This window comes from Leptinotarsa decemlineata, unplaced genomic scaffold (assembly GCF_025532065.1).
Source record: "Leptinotarsa decemlineata unplaced genomic scaffold, Ldec_3_MD MMD2_tig00002159_RagTag_RagTag, whole genome shotgun sequence".
NCBI classification, from domain to species: Eukaryota; Metazoa; Arthropoda; class Insecta; order Coleoptera; family Chrysomelidae; genus Leptinotarsa; species Leptinotarsa decemlineata.
Genome location: NW_027412574.1, coordinates 6,792,286 through 6,814,427, shown reverse-complemented (window position 1 = coordinate 6,814,427; position 22,142 = coordinate 6,792,286). Strand labels below are relative to the sequence as shown.

Sequence of the window (22,142 nt, the reverse complement as noted above, 5' to 3'; positions counted from 1 at the left end):
AATTCTGATTCCGTGAGTTGAAGTTTATTGGACCTCTAAGAAAATTATTATTATTTTGTGTCGTTCTCATAGCGCTAGAATTGGTATTTTGGAATCGTGGTTGATTATTTGGAAAATGATATCTTGGAGTGAAATTTTGATAATGTGGACTTTGAGGTTGGTTGTTAATATTTATATGGGGTTTCCTTGTATTAACTGGATTTTTTGGTTTATTCCTCATAAAGTTCATAAAGCTGATTTGCGGTTTATTATTGTCAAAACGTCTACATTCAAAAAGGGCTTATTCGATAGAATCAATAGGCAAATTCAATAGATGTGAACAATACGGTTCTAAAATTCCTGATTTGAAAGTATTCAAGGCTTGTTCATTGTACATTCTTTCTTTACAAATTCATATATCTCTGTTTGGTGTACGTATGTTTATGTGCTCTAATAGTACTTGTAGTTTGTTTTAATTTTTTCAAAATAGTGCTCATAAGTCTCTGAATGTATTTAATAGCATGTACTCAGATGATGAGATGAAAATTCTTCCGATCGCGGAACTCCAAATCTAAACAACAAAGCATCTTTAATTTCAGACCATTTAGTACAATTAGAGGTTATCAATATACTTCTAGTTCTCTGGTGGACTTAGATTTGACTTGTTCGAAGAGTAATTTATTGAATAAGCAATTTTCTTCTTGTCTTTGTAATAATTCAATATAAGTTTCTACTTGTTTTATAAAATAAGCGAGGTTTTGTGAGCCTCCTGAGTTTTCGGGCAACATATCTCTTGCCATATTGATTTCTACTTGAGTATGGGCAGCCATTATATTATCGGAATATCTTGAATTCTCAAAAATTATTGGTGATCTTGATCTACTTCTACTCATAGAATTAAAAAAAAATCACTTGTAATTTATTCAAAAATGGAAGGAGAGGACTTACAGGAAAATCAGTAGTTTCATCTGGATCCTAGGCGTAACTCGTCTCTGGTAGTTCGATGAAGTATTCTTAAGCGAAGGCTCTCTCGAATTCTGGGGCTCCAATAAAAAGTGGACAGCAGTTGACCATATCTTCTTAGGGTAACGATGATCTACATGTGATCGATGATTCAAAACAAATCGTTGAAACGAACCGTAGTATAACTCCGTTTTGGAATCCTGTTCGCAGCGCCAATTAAATAACTTGCTTCGGAAATAAACTTTTTTAAAACAATTTATTTCGTGACAATACAGTTTGGTACATTCACTAGTTTAAAAACCAAGATGAATAATGAATATTGAGGCGTTGCAGTGTCAACTATTTATAGTGCTGATCTGAATCGAGTCTTGATGGTTAGTGAATATTTTGGAAAGTTCGAAAGTCTATTTAGGAGATAATCAACCATAATGGAATATTTGTGCGATATGAAGGTTGTTTACTGCGTTGACATAATTATATATATATTATTATATATATATTATACATAATATATATATATATATATATATATATATATATATATATATATATATATATATATATATAAACCGAGAAAGGTTAATGCAGTCAAGCTGCTGGAAAATAATTCCATAAAAATCAAAATATGTCTACCGGTGGCTCTTGAATTGAAATCAATATGGGAATGATCAGAAAGTACATATCCATTCATATTTTGATTTTGTAGAACAGTTTTAGTTATAAAAGTTAAAATATGTTGGATTCAAAAATATATCAATTGCCGGAAAAGAAAATTACTTAAATCTAAAAATTTCCTAAACTACACCGAACTATTCAGAATGAATATCAGAACGCACTCAGGCAAATGTCAGTTTATTATTCAACGTCACTTTAATTCTTGCAGACTCGAGTTTTGGATTAAGCCTTTAATGTGATTTTCCTATTATTTTCTTGGATGATTTCATTAATATATGCATATATTGTTGTGAAATGGAATCGGTAAATACCTTATTTTCCTGCAACGCTGATGTGTGTGGTGTGATTTTTCTACGGAGCTGGAACTTGTGGATATCTCACAAGAAGTGGCTGGACAGGTAGGCTTTTCACTGAATTTACTTTTAATAATCAGTAAATAATACAATTATATTCAATTCTTATGTTTGCATACAATGTTTTTCAAATTTGTGAAGAGAACAATTTGGCGTGGTATTTCCCTTCGTCGCCACAAGAAGAATCCTCTTTGTTGACAAAATAGTTGAAAATCTATTTCTTTCCCTAGTTACCATCTATCACTTTTCATAAATACAAATTTTCAACTTCTTTACCAGGAAAATTATCTATTCTACGAATTTAACATTAATTCTTGAATTTTGATACATTTTCATTTTACAATTCTGTACAAAAATAGTTAACCTCACTCATGTGTGATTATAAATATTTTCCAAAAGCATCACTTGATGTCTGTTGCTAAGGAAATGGTTCACAACAATAATTTTACATCATTCCTGAATAATAACAATTAATTTATTATGTCTTTTTCGATTTTTTATCACAGATATTAATTTAATTTCATCTGACATTTCTTTCTAACCTATATCGGTTATCTGTTTCTCGAATTTCAATTAATTTTAATGTACAAATCTTGATATTTGAATTTCCCACTCTTTTGTACTTGTTTCCTGTCAAGGCTGTGGGTTTCAATACATGTACAGGTTGTCCTCGCTGTATTTCTGTATCTGAATTCCTCCATGATGTTTTGAAAATCCCCATACAATGCTGTATTCGAGTCTTTTTATAACAAAAACCTCGAGTATTAGATATATTTTTTGTTTCATCTATGAACAAAAAATATAGCTCATACTTCCAATTATGATTATGATTATGATATGTTTCTATTTTTATGTTTGTTTATATAAATAAATATCATTTATAGCTATTCATATTATTCTCACTGACAATTTCATATTGACCTTCAAATATCGGGAGTAGCTTTGCACACATGTTTTTTTTATATATGTTACTCTATTTGCCCTAATTAATACCAAGTGATTTTTTTCAAATATTACATTTTTATGTGTTTTCTATTTATTCATTTTTTTTTAAATATTTACTACCACTTTTATTCTGTCTTATTCTTACTTTTGATAAAATTTCCTCTGATGTTTTGTTTTCCTCTTTCATCCATTTTCTGGGAGGATGTTGTCCCCCCATCATTAAAAAATATGGACTGATTTCTGTTACTGTGTATGGCAACTGATTGAGATTTCTCTACCTCTGGTAAATTATTGTCCCAATTTTGATGATTTTCTCTGGATAATATTCTGAGAAATTTGATCACTTCTTGAACATATCTTTCCGATGGATTTGAGTCTGAATGTCTAATACTGATAAATATCAATTTGATTTTATTTTTATGACAAAAGTTTTTAAATCTATCATTTTGAAAATATGTTGCATTATCCAAAATATATTTTTGTGGTTTTCCTATTTCATTAAAATATTGTTGAAGGCGATTTGTTATAATCTGCACATTCGTTCTTTTACACGGATATAATTTTATAAACTTTGTAAAAATGTCTACTATTACAAGAATATGTGTGTTTCTATTATTTGTTGTTATTAAATCACTAATGAAATCAATGGCAATTCCTTCTAATTTTTGGTGGTAATTATATTCCTTGGGATATTTGTATTTACAAAATTTGTGCTCACATAAATTTGGCAAATGTTACAATTATTTGTTAAATCTTTGGTTATTTGGATATCTTTTCTGCAAAAATAATTTTCCCTAAACATTATCCATACTTTTCTCACTCCAGGATAGTTTCTGATCCTTTATAATCGTTATCCGAATACCATTTACTTTTTTACATTTAATTACATCCTTTGCTTCTAATTTACTTCAAGAACTTTACCCCAATTTGTAAAATTTTTTCTCTTTTCACTTTGCCATCTGATCTTGTTAATGCATCCGCAACAATATTGTCTTTTCATTTCATATGTCTAATTTCAAAACCATATTCTTGCAAAAGTAATGCACCTCGATGTATTCTGTTATTCAATAATTTGTTATTCATTACATTTAATAAAGACATGTGATCTGTCTCAATGATGAATTTAGATCCTAGTAAATAAAATCTCAATTTGGTTATACAAAGACAATTAAATTGGTATGACGCTGTCAGTGTGTGAAGTTTCGAAATTGAATCAATTCTAATTGTGTGTTGTTGTTCTGTTCTTAATTTGTTACTTCAATAATTCACTTTTTATTGAAATGGCATAGGTACACAAATGAGGAAATGGCTGATATGCATTACGTTTACGGTCTGTCGCAGGGGAATAGGTTAGGTTAGGCTTCTAGAAGATATGCTTCTAGAAGATATGCTGAAATGTATCCTCAACGGCAGCATCCTTCACATAGAATATTTGCTCGACTTCATTAACGACTACGAGAATATGGTTCATTCGACGAAAGAACGCAGGATTGTGGTCGCCATCGAGAAGTACGAACACCACAGCTTGAGAAAGCAGTACTCAATTTGATTGAAGAACAACCTACTACCAGTACTAGAAAGATTGCTTTCCAGCTAAATGTTGATCATATGACGGTATTTCGAATTTCGAAGGAACAACTCTTATGCCCTTACCATCTGCAACGAGTACAGGCACTGTTACCGCGAGACTTTCTGAACCATCTTGAATTTTGCAATTGGATACTGGTAATGATTAGAAGAAATTGTGACTTTCTGAAGACGATAGAATTCACAGACGAATGTAGTTCTTCTTATTTTCATTTTCATTTTCTACCTCCTCGATTAAATGGTGAGGCATACGTTTAGCCCATTTTAGTCAAGTAACACATCAGCATTCAACTGAAACATATGCAAATCAGTGGATAGGTCGAGGAGGAGAATAGGTCGGGCCACAGAACTGTCCCGCTCGATCCCCGAATCTCAATCCTCTCGATTTCTCTATTTGGGGCCATTTACAGCATTTGGTTTATCGTACTCCGTTTATCGGACTTAAGAAACCGCATCATTGATGCGTGTAAGGTAATCAGAGATACTCCAGGAATATTTGAGCAAATACGTGGCTCAATGCGCCGACGTCTAGACGCATGCGTAATGTCTGAAGGTAGACATATTGAACATTTACTATGATTTCTACATGTTGTGTGTTTTGTTCTTAATAAATTAGTTTTGTTTATTACCCTTTAATCGTTTAATGCAGGTATTGAATACAAAATAACAATAAATCCAGTTCGCATTTATGACGATGTATCTCTGTAGTCGTTCGTAAAATAATTTTTTGCTGCGAACTGGTTTATTTTGGGCAAAAAACCCATGAGACATTTTTTGTTTAGAATGAAACAGACTATCGGAAATACATTTTTAAATGGTAAAAAATAATAAGACAAACAGTTATATTGGAAATACATTTTAGGGGTTGCGTTTTCCACCCCTTACAACCATGAGGTAAACCAAATAAATTACTGGCTAAGTGTTTTTTTGGTAGTACAAAACGTCAGATCAATTTCAATATTGTAACTTTTTCAGTGCTTGTGAAAAAAATTGTTATACAAATTTTATGTACCCCCTTTAAGGGGCTGTATCTTAACAAGAGATGCTCCAATGAAGTTTCTTTATATGAAAGATCTTATCTTTTTTTCGATGAGGAATCACCTCCTTAAACGTTTTACACTTATTCAGTTACACCCTGTATAAATGGTAGATTGTAATTAGGATGGTAAATTTTCAGATTGTTTGCAAATTCCACTTTGATATTATAAAATGCATTTTCTTGTTCTTTTTCAATAATTCAACTAGACTTAATGTCTTGTTACTGGCATTAATTTTTTCAAATAATTTATTATTCCCAAAAATCCCCTCAATGTTTCCAAATTTACAGTTCTTTTATACTCCATTATAGGTCTAACTCATTCTTCATCCATGCTTATACCTTTTGTGTCCAATTTGTATCCTAGGAAAGTCACTTCTGTTTGATAAAATTTCGATTTTCCAATATTAATGTTAAGTCCTGCTTTATCTGATTCATTAATTAACAATTTTATGTGTTTCAGGTGACTTTCCCAGTTTGTTGAATATATCAAGATGTCATCAATATAGTGAAGAATGAACAAGAACTCTGCAAACCATATGGAACTACTCTGAAGAGGAATTAACCAAAAACTATATTTCAAGTCTATTTTCGAAAATATTTTTGCATTTGTTATGCTTCCAAAAATTGCATCAATATTTAAAGGTGCCTCGTATTGAGGTGTGGTGTATTTATCAATATTTCTAGCATACAAACATAATCTTGGTTCACCATTATTCTTTTTAACTACCACAATAGGATTAATGTATTTTGAATTGCATCGTCCAATTATTCCTTGTTCTAACATTTTGATATCTCTTGTTGTACCTGATTCCGATATTTATAAGGAATAGGGTATGTTTTAGATTTGAAATTTTGTATTCCTTCAACCTCTATTTTATGAACATATTTATCTGTTTCATTGTTAATTAAATTTGGATGTTCATTTAATAATGTCAATACTTCGTCTTTCATTGTTTCCACACATTCAATATCTAATATCGGTTGTTCCTCTATTACTCTGTTATTTACTTGATTTAAAATTTTTGTATACATTCCTGATGTATTTTCATTATTATTATTGATAAATGGGCTCATTCAGGCTAATTTAGATTTTTATTAAAAATTATATATTATAAAAGTAAATCATCTCCCAAGTATCCCACAAAATTTTCCAGTTTTTATGTCAATTAACAACTGAGCAAGACAATTGAAAATGTGAGATCGCCCGTGATACAATTTGACGTCACGCCAAGCAACGAGCTTCGAGCGGTGGCAACCGGGCCTGTAGTTGGAGATTATGAATCGCCGCCATCGCGATCGCCGCCAGCACTCCCTTGTCGCCGAGTTGATTGATGTGACGTTAAGCTTGACCACATTCAACTATTAATTTGAGGGGGAAGATAAAGAGTGAAACTTCAGATTTTTTGCAGATGTACTATTTGAAACATAAACTTTCAAATAATGAAATAAAAAAAATTGTTAAATGAGCCCATTCTATTAATATTTCCCCTATCTGTAATATTCCTTTGTCGTAGTCAATTATTACATTGTTTCGGTCAAGTTCGTCTTATCAAAAATTATATAGCAAATTCTTTGTTATTAAATTTTATCACCCTATTTATTTTTTTAGTTATTTCATGTAACTTTTTATTATTTGCACCTACCAATACAGTTTTTGGCATACTGTAACATGAATGTTTCAAATTTAATTCCCTAATGATTTTTGAATTCAGTAATGACAGCCTTCTGCATCTGTGTGGCTAAGATTTCTGCCTTAGTGCGGCAAGCCGGTATGATTTTAAGATTCGAGAGTAGAGACGACATCATTCCACTAAGGACTCCAATAATTAATCAGAACAACCTTCTTGTTAGAGTGATCTGGATAGAGTCTGCGGAGTTCGAAGAGAAAATCTCGATATTTTATATTTTATCTGTTATTATTATACCTATTTTGTCTATATCTGTTATTATTAGTATTATTTTCTCTGTTATAGTTATTTCTATTTGCATTATTATTATTGTTACAATTAAAATTCATATTATTGTATCTGTTATTATTATTTTGTGGTCTATTATTGTAGTATCTGTTATTTATAGAATTATTATTATCATTTCTGTTTATATTCTGTCTTCTATATGATTGGTTGTATTGATTCCGGTTATGATAATTATTATTATTTTCTCTATCAGCATTTTCCTGTCTATTATTTTTTTGATTAACCCTATTTTGATAATTATTAAATTTTTAATTATTTTTATTATTATTATTTTTGGAGATACAATTTTTTTATTCGGCTAGACTGTTATGTTGAGTTTAAATCCTATACCTCAGTGTATAGAGATTTTTCCCAACCTCTCAGGTGGATTTAGGCACAAACACAACAATCTCTTACCCAAATTTGATTTTTCTTGTAGATGTTCCTGCGAAGAAATTTGGAAAGAGATACAACTGATCTTAGAAAATTGTAGAACAGTTTTAATTATGAAAGTAAAAATATGTTGGATTCAAAAATATATCAATTGCCAGAAAAGAAAATTACTTAAACCTAAAAATGCCCTAAACTACACCGAACTATTCAAAGTGAATATCCGAACGCACTCAGGCAAATGTCAGTTTACTATTCAAGGTCACTTCAATTCTTGCAGACTCGAGTTTTGGATTCAGACTTCAATGTGATTTTTCTATTATTTTCTTGGATAATTTCATTAATATATGTATATATTGCTGTGAAATGGAATCGGTAAATACCTTATTTTCCTCCAACGCTGGTGTGTGGTGTGATTTTTCTACGGAGCTGGAACTTGTGGATATTTCATAAGCACTGGCTGGACAGGTTGGCTTTTCACTGAATTTACTTTCAACAAACAGTTGTTTGCAAACAATATTTTTCAAATTTTTGGAGAGAAGAATTTGGCGTGGCATTTCCCTTCGTCGCCTCAAGAAGAATCCTCTTTGTTGACAAAATAGTTGAAAATCTATGTCTTCCCCTAGTTACTATCTATCAATTTTCATTAATACAAATTTTCAACTTCTTTATCAGGAAAATTATCTATTATACGAATTTAACATTGGTTCTTAAATTTAGATACATTTTCATTTTACAATTTTGTATGAAAATAGTTAACCTCACTTATGTGTAAATATAAATATTTTCCAAAAGCATCACTTGATGTCTGTTTCTAAGGAAATGGTTCACAACAATTTTCAAATTTTACATCATTCCTAAATAATAACAATTAGTTTATTATGCCTTTTTCGATTTTTCATCACAGATATTAATTTAATTTCATCCGACATTTCTTTCTAACCTATATCGATGGTCTGTTTTTCGAATTTCAATTAATTTTGATGTACAAATCTTGATATTTAAATTTCCCACCCTTCTGTACTTGTTTCTTGTCAAGGCTGTGGGTTTCAATACATATACAGGGTGTCCTCGCTGTATTTCTGTATCTGAATTCCTCCGTGATGTTTTGAAAATCCCCATACACTGTTGTATTCGAGTCTTTTTATAACATGTAGCCTACGTGGTAGGAAATCATAAAGAAGGAAATAGAATTGAAAACTTTCTATGTTTTTACCACTTTTATTTGTAACTAACGTTACTGCAGTAACATTAGAAATATCGTTCTTCCTGAAATATTTTTTTTTAAATAAGCTTAAAACAATAGCAAACGAAAAATACTAGTATTGATGTGAAAAAAGCGACGGGCGCTTGATATACAAAAAATATGGCACAAATCGCCCACGCTTTTTTTACAATAATACTAGTATTTTTTATTCGTAATTGTTTTAAGCTTATTTAAAAAAATAATTTCAACTTTTCAGTTCGAGGTTCTTTGAAAGCGTGTTTTTGAGTTTTTTGAAACTATAATTATTTTCATTTTTTAGTTTCGTATGCTATAAAATCGTGTTTTTTAGTCTTTTCAAACTATATTTATTTTATCTTAACTTTGGGATCAATCAGCAGTATATTGTTTACAAAAATGACTCAATTCAGTTAGATGAGTCCACTTTACCAAGCAATAAAGCATTGTTGTTGTCATACGTCAGGTTTATTGAAAATGAGAAAATATATCAAGAACTACTATTTGTCAGAAATTTAGAGACGGATATAAAAGGAGAAACCGTATATAATACACTGAAAAAATGTTGTGATGAGAAACAAATTCCACTGGAGAATTTTATATCAACAAATTCCACTGGAGAATTTTATATCAGCTGCTACGGATAGCACTCCGGCTATGACAGGACGTCACAAAGGCTTCATAGCGTACTTAAAAAATAAAATTCCAGATGTGCTCCGTGTACATTGCGTCATTCATAGGCAACATTTGGTTGCGAAAAATTTTAGTGGGCGCCTCTCTCAATCACTGCAATATATCATCAAAGTAGTCAATAAAATCCGAAACAGCTCTATTAATGACAGATTATTCAATCAGCTTTGTGTTGCTAATGATGAATATTTCAACCGATTGCTATTTCACACAGAAGTGCGTTGGTTATCAAGAGGTAACTGTCTGACTCGATTTTACAATCTATTTGACTCTGTAATAAAGTTCTTGGAAAACAAAGACAAAGAATTCCACGACAACCTCATTACTTCAAAGAATGATATTGCATACTTGACAAAACTGTATAAATTATTCAATGATGTCAGTCTCCAACTTCAAGGTGACGACTTGAATTTGATTAAAACAAAAAATATCATTACTGCTTTTGTAGCCAAACTGCTCTTAAACAAGAATAATATCGGCAGACGCGAGTTTCGCAATTTTCCTAATTTGTTAGCAGTATCCTTCAACAACGACGACTTGCTTGTTTACTGAAATCATTTGGAGAACCTCCACAGTGATTTCGCAGAACGATTCCAGGACATTTCAAAATTGGAAATACCGGACTGGGTGTTGGATCCTTTTTCAAATGTCAACACAGCAGTATCGCCCCAGCTGGAAGAAGAACTCATAGAACTGATAACGAACGAGAAAATAAAAATAAAATTCAAAAATGGATACCAAGAATTTTGGCTACAAAAGCCAATCCCGCAAGTGTACCCTGGATCCATCGTTCAATGATTACTGATAGCATTCCCATCATCGTATTTGTGTGAACGTGGATTTAGTGCTGTGACAACGTTGCTAACTAAAAAGTGAAATCGGTTGCAGATTACCGAACGCGGTGACTTACGGCTGTTTTTGAGTAAATTCGAGCCTGATATTTACAAACTTGTTAAAAATCATCAAATTCATCCTTCACATTAGATTAGTTTAAAAATTCAAATTGAAATGTTTTTTTCAATAAAATGAATAAAAGTTTTCCTGATATTATAAAAAGGTGTTTTACATTACCCTCATCAGAAAGTCTTATTTTCACATAACAGATCTAATTTAATTATTAAAATACTGACTGCGATTGTGATTCTTGAGATGTAGTAACCAGTTGCTCATGCCCTGTTTTTTCACTGTCTGAAAATGTTTGTTTCTGGTATTTAGCACCACTAGCAGTGATGAAAAGGAACTCAAAATAGGTTTTCGTTTTCTAAAAATTTCATAGCTCTACTATATTTTTTTTTTGGTTTTACAGGACGAAGAACCAGGTAGCCAAAGGGAAGACACTCTTAATATCGTCAAACAAATGATGAAATCACGAAAACTTGTTATTAGATTCATGATAATTATTTTCATATGGGGAGTGATTGCTTTCGTATTTTATGGACTTTCCGTCAACTCCACAAGTCTTGGCGGAAATAAATATTTGAATTTCGCTCTCGTCAGTCTGGTGGAAATACCAGGATATACAATTTCATGGATCTGTATTCGGAAACTTGGCAGAAAGATATCACTAGCTGGATCCCTGCTACTTTGTGGAGTTACCTGCACATTAACGATCTTTATCAATACAGTAACAAGTAACTGGACAGTTGTAACCCTCTTTCTAGTTGGGAAACTTGGAGTCACATCAGCTTCTGGAGTAGTTTATGTTTATTCTGCCGAAACGATCCCTACAGTAATAAGAAGTGGAGGAGTAGGAACAGCTTCAACAGTAGCTCGGATAGGACCGCTTTTAGCACCATTCGTTCCTTTGTTGGTGAATATATTTCCCTAATAATGATAAAACGTGCTATTCAAATTCGAGTATATGCATGGAGATCTCGTGAACAGTAAAATATAGACATGCTGATTCATGGCAAAGTTGATTTTTCGAATACTTTTTATTGATACCGAAAAATCGACACTATTTTTTTTTGTTCTAAGACATACTGAAAAGGAAACAAAAATTTCGAAATTATTTTTGTTCCATCTTCTTCATTTGTACTGATATTTCAAATCTGTTCACACAATGTCGCAGAAAAGATTTTTTATACAGGGTCTCGTTCGACTTGAGGCACTCTGAAGTTTGAAATTTTGGTATTTTCATATTTTATATATTATTAAGAAATTGAAAGTTTTCTGAAATTACAATTATTCAATGATCAAAAAATAAATAAGTATCATTTTCATCACGCCCCTGATCTGTCACCACCTTTGTAATTCCTGGAAAATGTATTGAAACACACAGTTATGAAAAATCGATCAGTAATAAGAAATGTGAGTTATTATTTGAGAAGAATGAGGTGGTGTTGATCTCGAGCTATCACTGAGTTGATCTTTCCTAATTCAAAGCTCATATGAAATTTCTGAGAGAAGCTGCATATTTCAAGAACCCAGTAAAAAAAAATTCCTGAATAATGTAATGAAACACACAGTTATGAAAAATCGATCAGTAATAAGGAATGCGAGTTATTATTTGAGAAGAATGAGGTGGTGTTGATCTCAAGCTATCATTGAATTGATCTTTCCTAATTCAAAGCTCATATGAAATTTCTGAAACCAGCTGCATATTTCATGAACCCAGTGATAACATTTTTGACAAGTTCTTAGTGTCGAAGATACTGGGAAAAAAAGTTGTCTTACTCTATCAGCTATCTGTTTTTGCTGGCATCTTTCAGTCTGGGAAATTAATTCAAATTTTTCGGGAATTTGAAATTAGGTAAGATGAATTTATTCACAGAACGGAATGCACATCAGCTCATTTTTCTGAAATATCGATTCATATTTTCCTTTATTTTTCAATGGTTTGAACCATGAGCCCAAAGTCAAAGTATTCATGATCTAATACTAGACCACACGACCCACTAATAGATATGAGGTATTCGTAAAGATGTTCCTATAGCATTCTGAAACAGCGATGTCTCTTACTGGATCACTAATGCTATATAGGGCGTTCCAACGAAAACTTGACCCCCCTGTAAGTCAGAAACGGACGTGTAATCGAAAATTTCAAAGAACACGTCAATTTTTATTTTTAGGGGGACTGATTCTTATCTATCACATTTGTGATTTTTTCCAAAATTGGTTCATTCGTTATTGAGAAATTGAATGTTGAACGTTTTATTTAGGAAAAAAAGAAAATTCACAGTCGTTCATTTTAATGAGGAAATCAACAACAAATAATATCAGTGGAAACAAAATTACCGGATAAATTGTTCAAAATAACCTCCACCTAGATTCATACAATAATACAGTCTACTCTCGGAAGCGTTTCGTACATTATTCAAAATGTCCGGAGTCAGCAATTGGCATTCCCGAACAATTCTCTGTCGCAGGTCTTTTAGATTTGTAGGCATGGTAGAATACACTTTCGACTTCAGGTGTCCCCACAGAAAGATTTTTATCAAATTTTGTTCAAAAACTGTCTCACCAGAACATCGAAATGTGGGGGTGCACCATCCTGCTGGAATGTTATTTCATTTTCTACTAAATTGTCATAATTTCTTAAATTTTGTGTAATCATAGGATCTACACAGTCTTATAATAGTATGAGTATGTGTCACCATTAAGATTACCATCGAAGAAGAATGGTCCAACAATATGATTACCAAGAATGCCTGCCCAAACATTCAATTTTTGTGGAGTTTGTGAATGGGTTTTCCTCACCAAATGAGGATTCACATCGCTCCAGTAACGATAATTATTCCTATTTCACCATTCTTCACCATTCAATTCGAAAGAACTTTCATCTGAAAAACATGTATTGTATAAAAAGTTTGGGATGTTGGTCAATTTCTCGCTGAACACCTCAGAAAACTGAAGTCGACGATCAGGATCATCTTCGTTTAATTTCTGAACTAGCATTATTTTTGAAGGATGGAATTTGTAGGCTTTCAAAATCCGATAAACACTAGTAGCTGATACACCAGACGCTCTAGCTACTTGCCTGATAGATTTTCGATTATCCATTTGTACATGTCCTAAAACTGCAACTTCAACCCCGCCATTTCTGACAGGACGGGATACTTCATGTTTTATTAGTGTGAAGTTGGCCACAGTTTCCTGGCCACACTTTCTGACGTAGGGAAAATTATATGCGGGATAGAGGAGCAAACGCGGGCGGTGTTGTCAGATTTTCTGCTTTTTCTGTTTCTGATGATTGAAATTCTTCCAGTGAATAAACTTAACCTACAAGAAGACCATGTTTCTGATACAATACTCAACATAAAGTCTTACACATCCGTGAGGAGACTATAGATAATCTACGCAAATGATTTCAAATGTCAGAAATTCTCATATTTCTCAAAATGGAAGACATACAAATAATTATATAATATAATTACGGTCGAAACAATGTGTGACCGTGATAGACGAGGAAAAAATTATTTCTCAATAAGACCATCAGTAAAGTAACAGAAATATTTCGAGTGCCAGAAATTTTTGTATTTCGCAAAACTGATGACATATAGTTGAAATTATATACAGGGTTAAAACGATTTGTTTGGCCGTAATAGGCGAGGAAAAAAATAATGTCCGACAAGAGTACAACTAAAGTACCCGAAATATTCCGTGTGCCAAATATTTTTGAGCTACATGGGAAAGGAAACATATGGAATGTTATATATACAGAGTCAAACCAATTTGTTTGGCCGTAATAGGCGAGGAAAAAAATAATGTCTGACAAGACTTCAACTAAACTACCCGAAATATTCCGTTTGCCAAAAATGTTTAGCTACATTGGAAAGGAAACATAAGGAATGTTATATATACAGAGTCAAATCAATTTGTTTGGCCGTAATAGGCGAGGAAAACAATAATGTCTGACAAGACTTCAACTAAACTACCCGAAATATTCCGTGTGCCAAAAATTTTTGAGCTCCATGGAGAAGAAAACATATGGAATGTTATATATACCGAGTCAAATCAATTTGTTTGGCCGTAATAGGCGAGGAAAAAAATAATGTCAGACAAGACTTCAACTAAAGTATCCGAAATATTCCGTGTGCCAAAAATTATTGAGCTCCATGGGGAAGGAAACATATGGAATGTTATATATACAGAGTCAAATCAATTTGATTGGCCGTAATAGGCGAGGAAAACAATAATGTCTGACCAGACTTCAACTAAAGTACCCAAAATATTCCGTGTGCCAAAAATTATTGAGCTCCATGGGGAAGAAAACATATGGAATGTTAGATATACAGAGTCAAATCAATTTGTTTGGCCGTAATAGGCGAGGAAAAAAATAATGTCTGACAAGACTTCGACTAAAGTACCCGAAATATTCCGTGTGCCAAAAATTATTGAGCTACATTGGAAAGGAAACATAAGGAATGTTTAATATACAGAGTCAAAACAATTTGTTTGGCCGTAATAGGCGAAGAAAAAAATAATTTCTCGACAAGACCATCAGTAAAGTAACAGAAATATTTCGAGTGCCAAGAATTTTTTTATTTCGCAGAACTAAAGACATATAGTTGAAATTATATACAGGGTCAAAACAATTTGTTTGGCCGTAATAAGCGAGGAAAAAAATAAAATCTCAACGAGACCACCAGTAAAGTAACAGAAATATTTCGAGTGCCAAGAATTTTTGTATCTCGCAAAACAGAAGACATACAGATGAAATCATATACAGGGTCAAATCAATTTGTTTGGCCATAATATGCGAGGAAAAAAATAATGTCTGACAAGACTTCAACTAAAGTACCCGAAATATTCCGTGTGCTGAAAATGTTTGAACTACATTGAAAAGAGAACATATGGAATGTTATATATATAAAGAGTCAAATCGATTTGTTTGGCCGTAATAGGCGAGGAAAAAAATAATGTCTGACAAGACTTCAACTGAAGTACCCGAAATATTCCGTGTGCCAAAAATTATTGAGCTATATTGGAAAGGAAACATAAGGAATGTTTAATATACAGAGTCAAAACAATTTGTTTGGCCGTAATAGGCGAAGAAAAAAATAATTTCTCGACAAGACCATCAGTAAAGTAACAGAAATATTTCGAGTGCCAAGAATTTTTTTATTTCGCAGAACTAAAGACATATAGTTGAAATTATATACAGGGTCAAAACAATTTGTTGGGCCGTAATAAGCGAGGAAAAAAATAAAATCTCAACGAGACCACCAGTAAAGTAACAGAAATATTTCGAGTGCCAAGAATTTTTGTATCTCGCAAAACAGAAGACATACAGATGAAATCATATACAGGGTCAAATCAATTTGTTTGACCATAATATGCGAGGAAAAAAATAATGTCTGACAAGACTTCAACTAAAGTACCCGAAATATTCCGTGTGCTAAAAATGTTTGAACTACATTGGAAAGAGAACATATGGAATGTTATATATATAAAGAGTCAAATCGATTTGTTTGGCCGTAATAGGCGAGAAAAAAAATAATGTCTGACAAGACTTCAACTAAAGTACCCGAAATATTCCGTGTGCCAAAAATTATTGAGCTCCATGGGGAAGGAAACATATGCAATGTTTTATATATACAGAGTCAAATCAATTTGTTTGGCCGTAATAGGCGAGGTAAAAAATAATTTCTAAACAAGACCATCAGTAAAGTAACAGAAATATTTCGAGTGCCAAGAATTTTTGTATTTCGCAAAACTGAAGACATATAATTGAAATTATATACAGGGTCAAAACAATTTGTTTGGCCGTAATAGGCGAGGAAAAAAATAATGTCTGACAAGACTTCAACTAAACTACCCGAAATATTCCTTTTGCCAAAAATGTTTAGCTACATTGGAAAGGAAACATAAGGAATGTTATATATACAGAGTCAAATCAATTTGTTTGGCCGTAATAGGCGAGGAAAAAAATAATGTCTGACAAGACTTCGAATAAAGTACCCGAAATATTCCGTGTGCCAAAAATTACTGAGCTACATTAGAAAGGAAACATAAGGAATGTTTACAGAGTCAAAACAATTTGTTTGGCCGTAATAGGCGAAGAAAAAAATAATTTCTCGACAAGACCATCAGTAAAGTAACAGAAATATTTCGAGTGCCAAGAATTTTTGTATCTCGCAAAACTGAAGACATATAGTTGAAATTATATACAGGGTCAAAACAATTTGTTTGGCCGTAATAAGCGAGGAAAAAAATAATTTCTCGACAAGACCATCAGTAAAGTAACAGAAATATTTCGAGTGCCAAGAATTTTTGTATTTCGCAAAACTGAAGACATTAAGTTGAAATTATATACAGGGTCAAAACAATTTGTTTGGCCGTAATAAGCGAGGAAAAAAATAATTTCTCAACGAGACCACCAGTAAAGTAACAGAAATATTTCGAGTGCCAAGAATTTTTGTATTTCGCAAAACAGAAGACATACAGATGAAATCATATACAGGGTCAAATCAATTTGTTTGGCCGTAATATGCGAGGAAAAGAATAATGTCTGACAAGACTTCAACTAAAGTACCCGAAATATTCCGTGTGCCAAAAATTATTGAGCTCCATTGGAAAGGAAACATAAGGAATGTTATATATACAGAGTCTCTTACGCCTATTACGGCCAAACAAATTGATTTGACTCTGTATATATAACATTCCATATGTTTCCTTCCCCATGGAGCTCAATAATTTTTGGCACACGAAATATTTCGAGTACTTTACTTGAAGTCTTGTCAGACATTATTTTTTTTCTCGCCTATTACGGCCAAACGAATCGATTTACTCTGTATATATAACATTCCATATGTTCTCTTTCCAATGTAGTTCAAACATTTTTAGCACACGGAATATTTCGGGTACTTTAGTTGAAGTCTTGTCAGACATTATTTATTTCCTCGCATATTACGGCCAAACAAATTGATTTGACCCTGTATATGATTTCATCTGTATGTCTTCTGTTTTGCGAGATACAAAAATTCTTGGCATTCGAAATATTTCTGTTACTTTACTGGTGGTCTCGTTGAGAAATTATTTTTTTCCTCGCTTATTACGGCCAAACAAATTGTTTTGACCCTGTATATAATTTCAACTATATGTCATCAGTTTTGCGAAATACAAAAATTTTTGGCACTCGAAATATTTCTGTTACTTTACTGATGGTCTTATTGAGAAATAATTTTTTCCTCGTCTATTACGGTCACACATTGTTTCGACCGTAATTATATTATATAATTATTTGTATGTCTTCCTTTTTGAGAAATATGAGAATTTCTGACATTTGAAATCATTTGCGTAGATTATCTATAGTCTCCTCACGGATTTGTAAGACTTTATGTTGAGTATTGTATCAGAAACATGGTCTTCTTGTAGGTTAAGTTTATTCACTGGAAGAATTTCAATCATCAGAAACAGAAAAAGTAGAAAATCTGACAACACCGCCCGCGTTTGCTCCTCTATCCCGCATATAATTTTCCCTACGTCAGAAAGTGTGGCCAGGAAACTGTGGCTAACTTCATACTAATTCATGTTTTCTGTTGTGAACAGAACATGAAGTTCAGAACTTATCCAATAACTGTTTAACGTATTGTTCGCTGACGTGGTGGTCTGGATGATTCGTATTATAAATTTTTGCAGTAGCTTTAGCACTTCCATTATTTCGATAATAGGTTGCAACAATTTCTGTTCTTTCTTCAGAAGAATAAACCATGTTGGAATACTGTGAATAAGGATGACTAAATAATGATTCGTGAAGACGTGACAGTGGCCAACTATCTACTTTTTGTTCTTTGACCACTAGATTCAACAAAAACTACCAGTGCAGAAAAAACTAACAGTGTTGTCCATTTCAAAACCTTTTCTACTGATTGAATCAATTCTACAAATCTAGAAAACCTGCGACAGAGAATTGTTCGGGAACTTCCGACATCTGACTCCGGCCATCTTCAATAATGTAAGGAACGCTTTCGAAAGTAGACTGTATGGAACTAGATGGAGGTCATTTTGAACACTTTATCCGTTGATTGAGTTGCCATTGATATTATTTAGTGTGAATTTCCCCAATAAAATAAGCGACAGCGATTTTTCTGTTAAAAAAAATAGGAAAGACCTATTTTGAGTTACAATTTCAACCATAGAAAATATGAATTGGTGTTTGAATGAAATTTGGTGTTGATTTCATCCTGTAATCGAATATATCTTTTCTGATTTGAAAATTACATGGAGTGTTTGAGATATGTTGAATACTATTTGGAAAATTTGCAAAAATAAAAGATGCTAGCAAGAGCAGATAAATAAGTTTATTTCTCCAGTATCATCTGAATTGAAAACTTGTTAATATATTAATAGAAGACGATACAGAGAGTACGACAGTAACTCATCTTTTTCGTCACTGATTGACTTTCTATTAAACCATTAACGAGAGCCTCACGCATAGATTCGTATTTGAATAGGCCTCTTGAATAAAGCAAAATATAGCAATATATGGACAAGCGGCTAATTATTATTAAACTATGGGTAAGTATTTCATTCCAAAAATGCTGATACAATGTTGATGTCTAGTTATATATTCATAAGTTGTTTATGAATCTATCAACAAAACCACTGTGTTTATTATTGTGATTGAACTCGAGAGAAAAATGGAAAATTGTCAGTGAATGCGTTTTTATTTCATAAATAAATGAAATAAATTGGAAAAAAATTATTCCAAAAAACAATATGTACACTTTCACTACATTCACTACTTTGTATGGAGTTTCACCACTTTGTATGGAGCTGAATAGTTTCATAGGATATTTGGATGTAGTACCCGTACCTTATGAATATGAAACGACTAGAATCTAAGCTTTATGAATCGAAATGAATGCAAAATGGATTTTTTTTTAATTTGAAAAAACTTCAAAGAGAAATTCACTCAAAATTAAGAAATAATATTTTTTCATATACACGAAGTCAATCAACAAAACAAAATCAAATTTAAGTACGAAACAAATTAGCTGCCTACAATTATGATAGATAGTTTTTTGAAATCTCGAAAAAATGTTAATTGATTCATTCATCATTTATTTCAATGATGTTTTATTTCGTTATTTTCAGTTAGCTCATATCGAATGGCCAGACAATTTTATGCATGCTCTAGAATTTGAAATGTTTTCCCTTTCAGTTGAAACAACAAAGTGATTCCTTCGAAAGTCCTCAGAAGTTGTTCCACTACTATTTATTTCTGTTTCAGAAGTTTTGGTCTGCTACTATGGCAGATATCATCAGTGATATGTGCAGTGACTGTGAGGAAGAAAGTTATACCTCGAAATCTCAGCAACGATTGATTCAGTCGTTGCTGATACTTCGCACTGATGATGTCTACCGTTATAGCCGACAAAACGTTTGGTACTACAAGCTCCACTCAACTACGAATTTATTCCATTTGAAGAATACACGCCCCTACATACAATTTAAGAGAAATTTCTGGGAGCATTGAAAATATAAATAGGTTTCTTCTCTGCAAAAAAATAAGTTGTTGAAAATTGATCTCACAATGAAATTGAGAAGTAATGTTTATTCACAAATTCGAAATAAATTTACAAGTGATATATAAACACGTTTTGTTCCAGGGTCTGTTCTACAACCCTTTACCAATGATTGTGTTTGGTGGTTTGGCAATTTTAGCTGGTATTTTGGCAATGAACTTACCTGAGACCCGTGGAATCAAGTTACCAGAGACGGTGGAAGAAGCAATAAACATATAAGTGATACATATTTCAAAACTTCAAATTTCGATGTCATGTTCGAAAATAATCTTTTGTAATCATGTAATTTGTATGCAGATAATCTCAGGAAATTGTTGCATGTTATGTCGTACATTAAATACTACTAAAAATAAACCATTATTATAATTTTTATGGAAATAAATTTGTTTCAATTTCAGAAATCTAGTAGAGAATTGTGCGAAATAAGGAAAAGTGTGATTATTATGTTACTACATCATGAAAAATAAGAAATAAAACTTTCTATGTTTTTTTACCACTTGTATTTATTTATAACTAACGTTACTGAAGATCCGTTCTATAAAGACATTTTCAGACAAATACAATAAACTAGGACATTTTCAAACGAATTCAATAAAAAGTTTATTGTATTCTTTTGAAAATGTCCTTATAGGACGAAATTGCAGTAACGTGCAGTAACAAATACAAGTAGTAAAAAAACGTAGTTTTATTTCTCATTTTTCATGAAAAGTATGATCCTAAGCACCAACCAACTGAAATCAACTGAAATCAACTGGAAGAACTGTAAAATTTTGAAAGATCTCAAAAGAAAACTCAATCAAATGAGGTATACACCCTTCTTCACTTTCTTTTTTATATAATATTGGTATTTCATGTTTTTATTTTGATTATGTGAATTATGTTTGACACTTTCAGAAGTAATTTGACAAAATGAAAAGTTGATCTCGTTATTGCAGAAACAATTCTGATAAAATATTCGGAGTTTTCTTCTATTTCATCCTCAAATACGCTTTGGAAGCTGATTTTTCCTTAGTTATTTCAACTATAATTTTTAAACTTTTTCACGTATAGTCAGTGGGCATACTTGAAGACTGGCTATAAATCAAATCATCTAAAAGAACAATTCGTTCAGGCCAGTCTCAACACCCTACACAGTAGGTTAATGGACTGACACCTATCAGAAAACAACTACTCCCCTGGCTAATACCACGAAGGGCGTTGGATTATATCCGACAGGTGTCAGTGCAGGATTCTTCACTGAAGTTATTCCTGCATATGCTGTTGGCGATACAACTGCCGCAATAGATTTTCAATTATTGGAACACACTTGCAGACCGGTTTCGGGCTGTTTGGCCACTCGTCAGTGCAAGGTAGTGTATATCATCAACATAAAGTCGATGATTTCCGATAATTGAAAATCGAATTCCGTCAGAGTATCATTCCTCGAACTAAGCTGAAGACTACAACAAACAACAGGTTTGTCGTCGCTCCATCTGCCTGTGAACGAGGTAACCAACTGCATATCCAAATTTGCCCAATTCCTCGTAAAAGGAAAGAAATCTTTCACGTATAGTCAGTGGGCATACTTGAAGACTGGCTATAAATCAAATCATCTAAAAGAACAATTCGTTCAGGCCAGGCAGTTGTATCGCCAACAGCATATGCAGGAATAACTTCAGTGAAGAATCCTGCACTGACACCTGTCGGTTATAATCCAACGCCCTTCGTGGTATTAGCCAGGGGAGTAGTTGTTTTCTGATAGGTGTCAGTCCATTAACCTACTGTGTAGGGTGTTGAGACTGGCCTGAACGAATTGTTCTTTTAGATGATTTGATTTATAGCCAGTCTTCAAGTATGCCCACTGACTATACGTGAAAGATTTCTTTCCTTTTA

At 32.5% G+C, this 22,142-nt stretch overlaps 1 protein-coding gene across 4 annotated transcripts in view; it reads left to right on the top strand.

Moving 5' to 3' along the window:
• Positions 1-20,666, top strand: part of LOC111513177 (organic cation transporter protein-like) — an 80,045-nt gene extending 59,379 nt beyond the window's left edge. For 2 of the 4 annotated variants that reach the window (XM_074177148.1, XM_074177149.1), the window contains exons 8-9: positions 11,105-11,608; positions 20,355-20,660. In XM_074177148.1, the coding sequence (XP_074033249.1) occupies positions 11,105-11,608; positions 20,355-20,489 (639 nt within the window). In that variant the 3' untranslated portion in view covers positions 20,490-20,660. Of the gene's footprint in view, positions 1-11,104; positions 11,609-20,354 lie in introns of all 4 variants that reach the window. The other 2 variants (XM_074177150.1, XM_074177151.1) reach the window with 2 other exon arrangements.
• Positions 20,667-22,142: the final 1,476 nt, after the last annotated feature.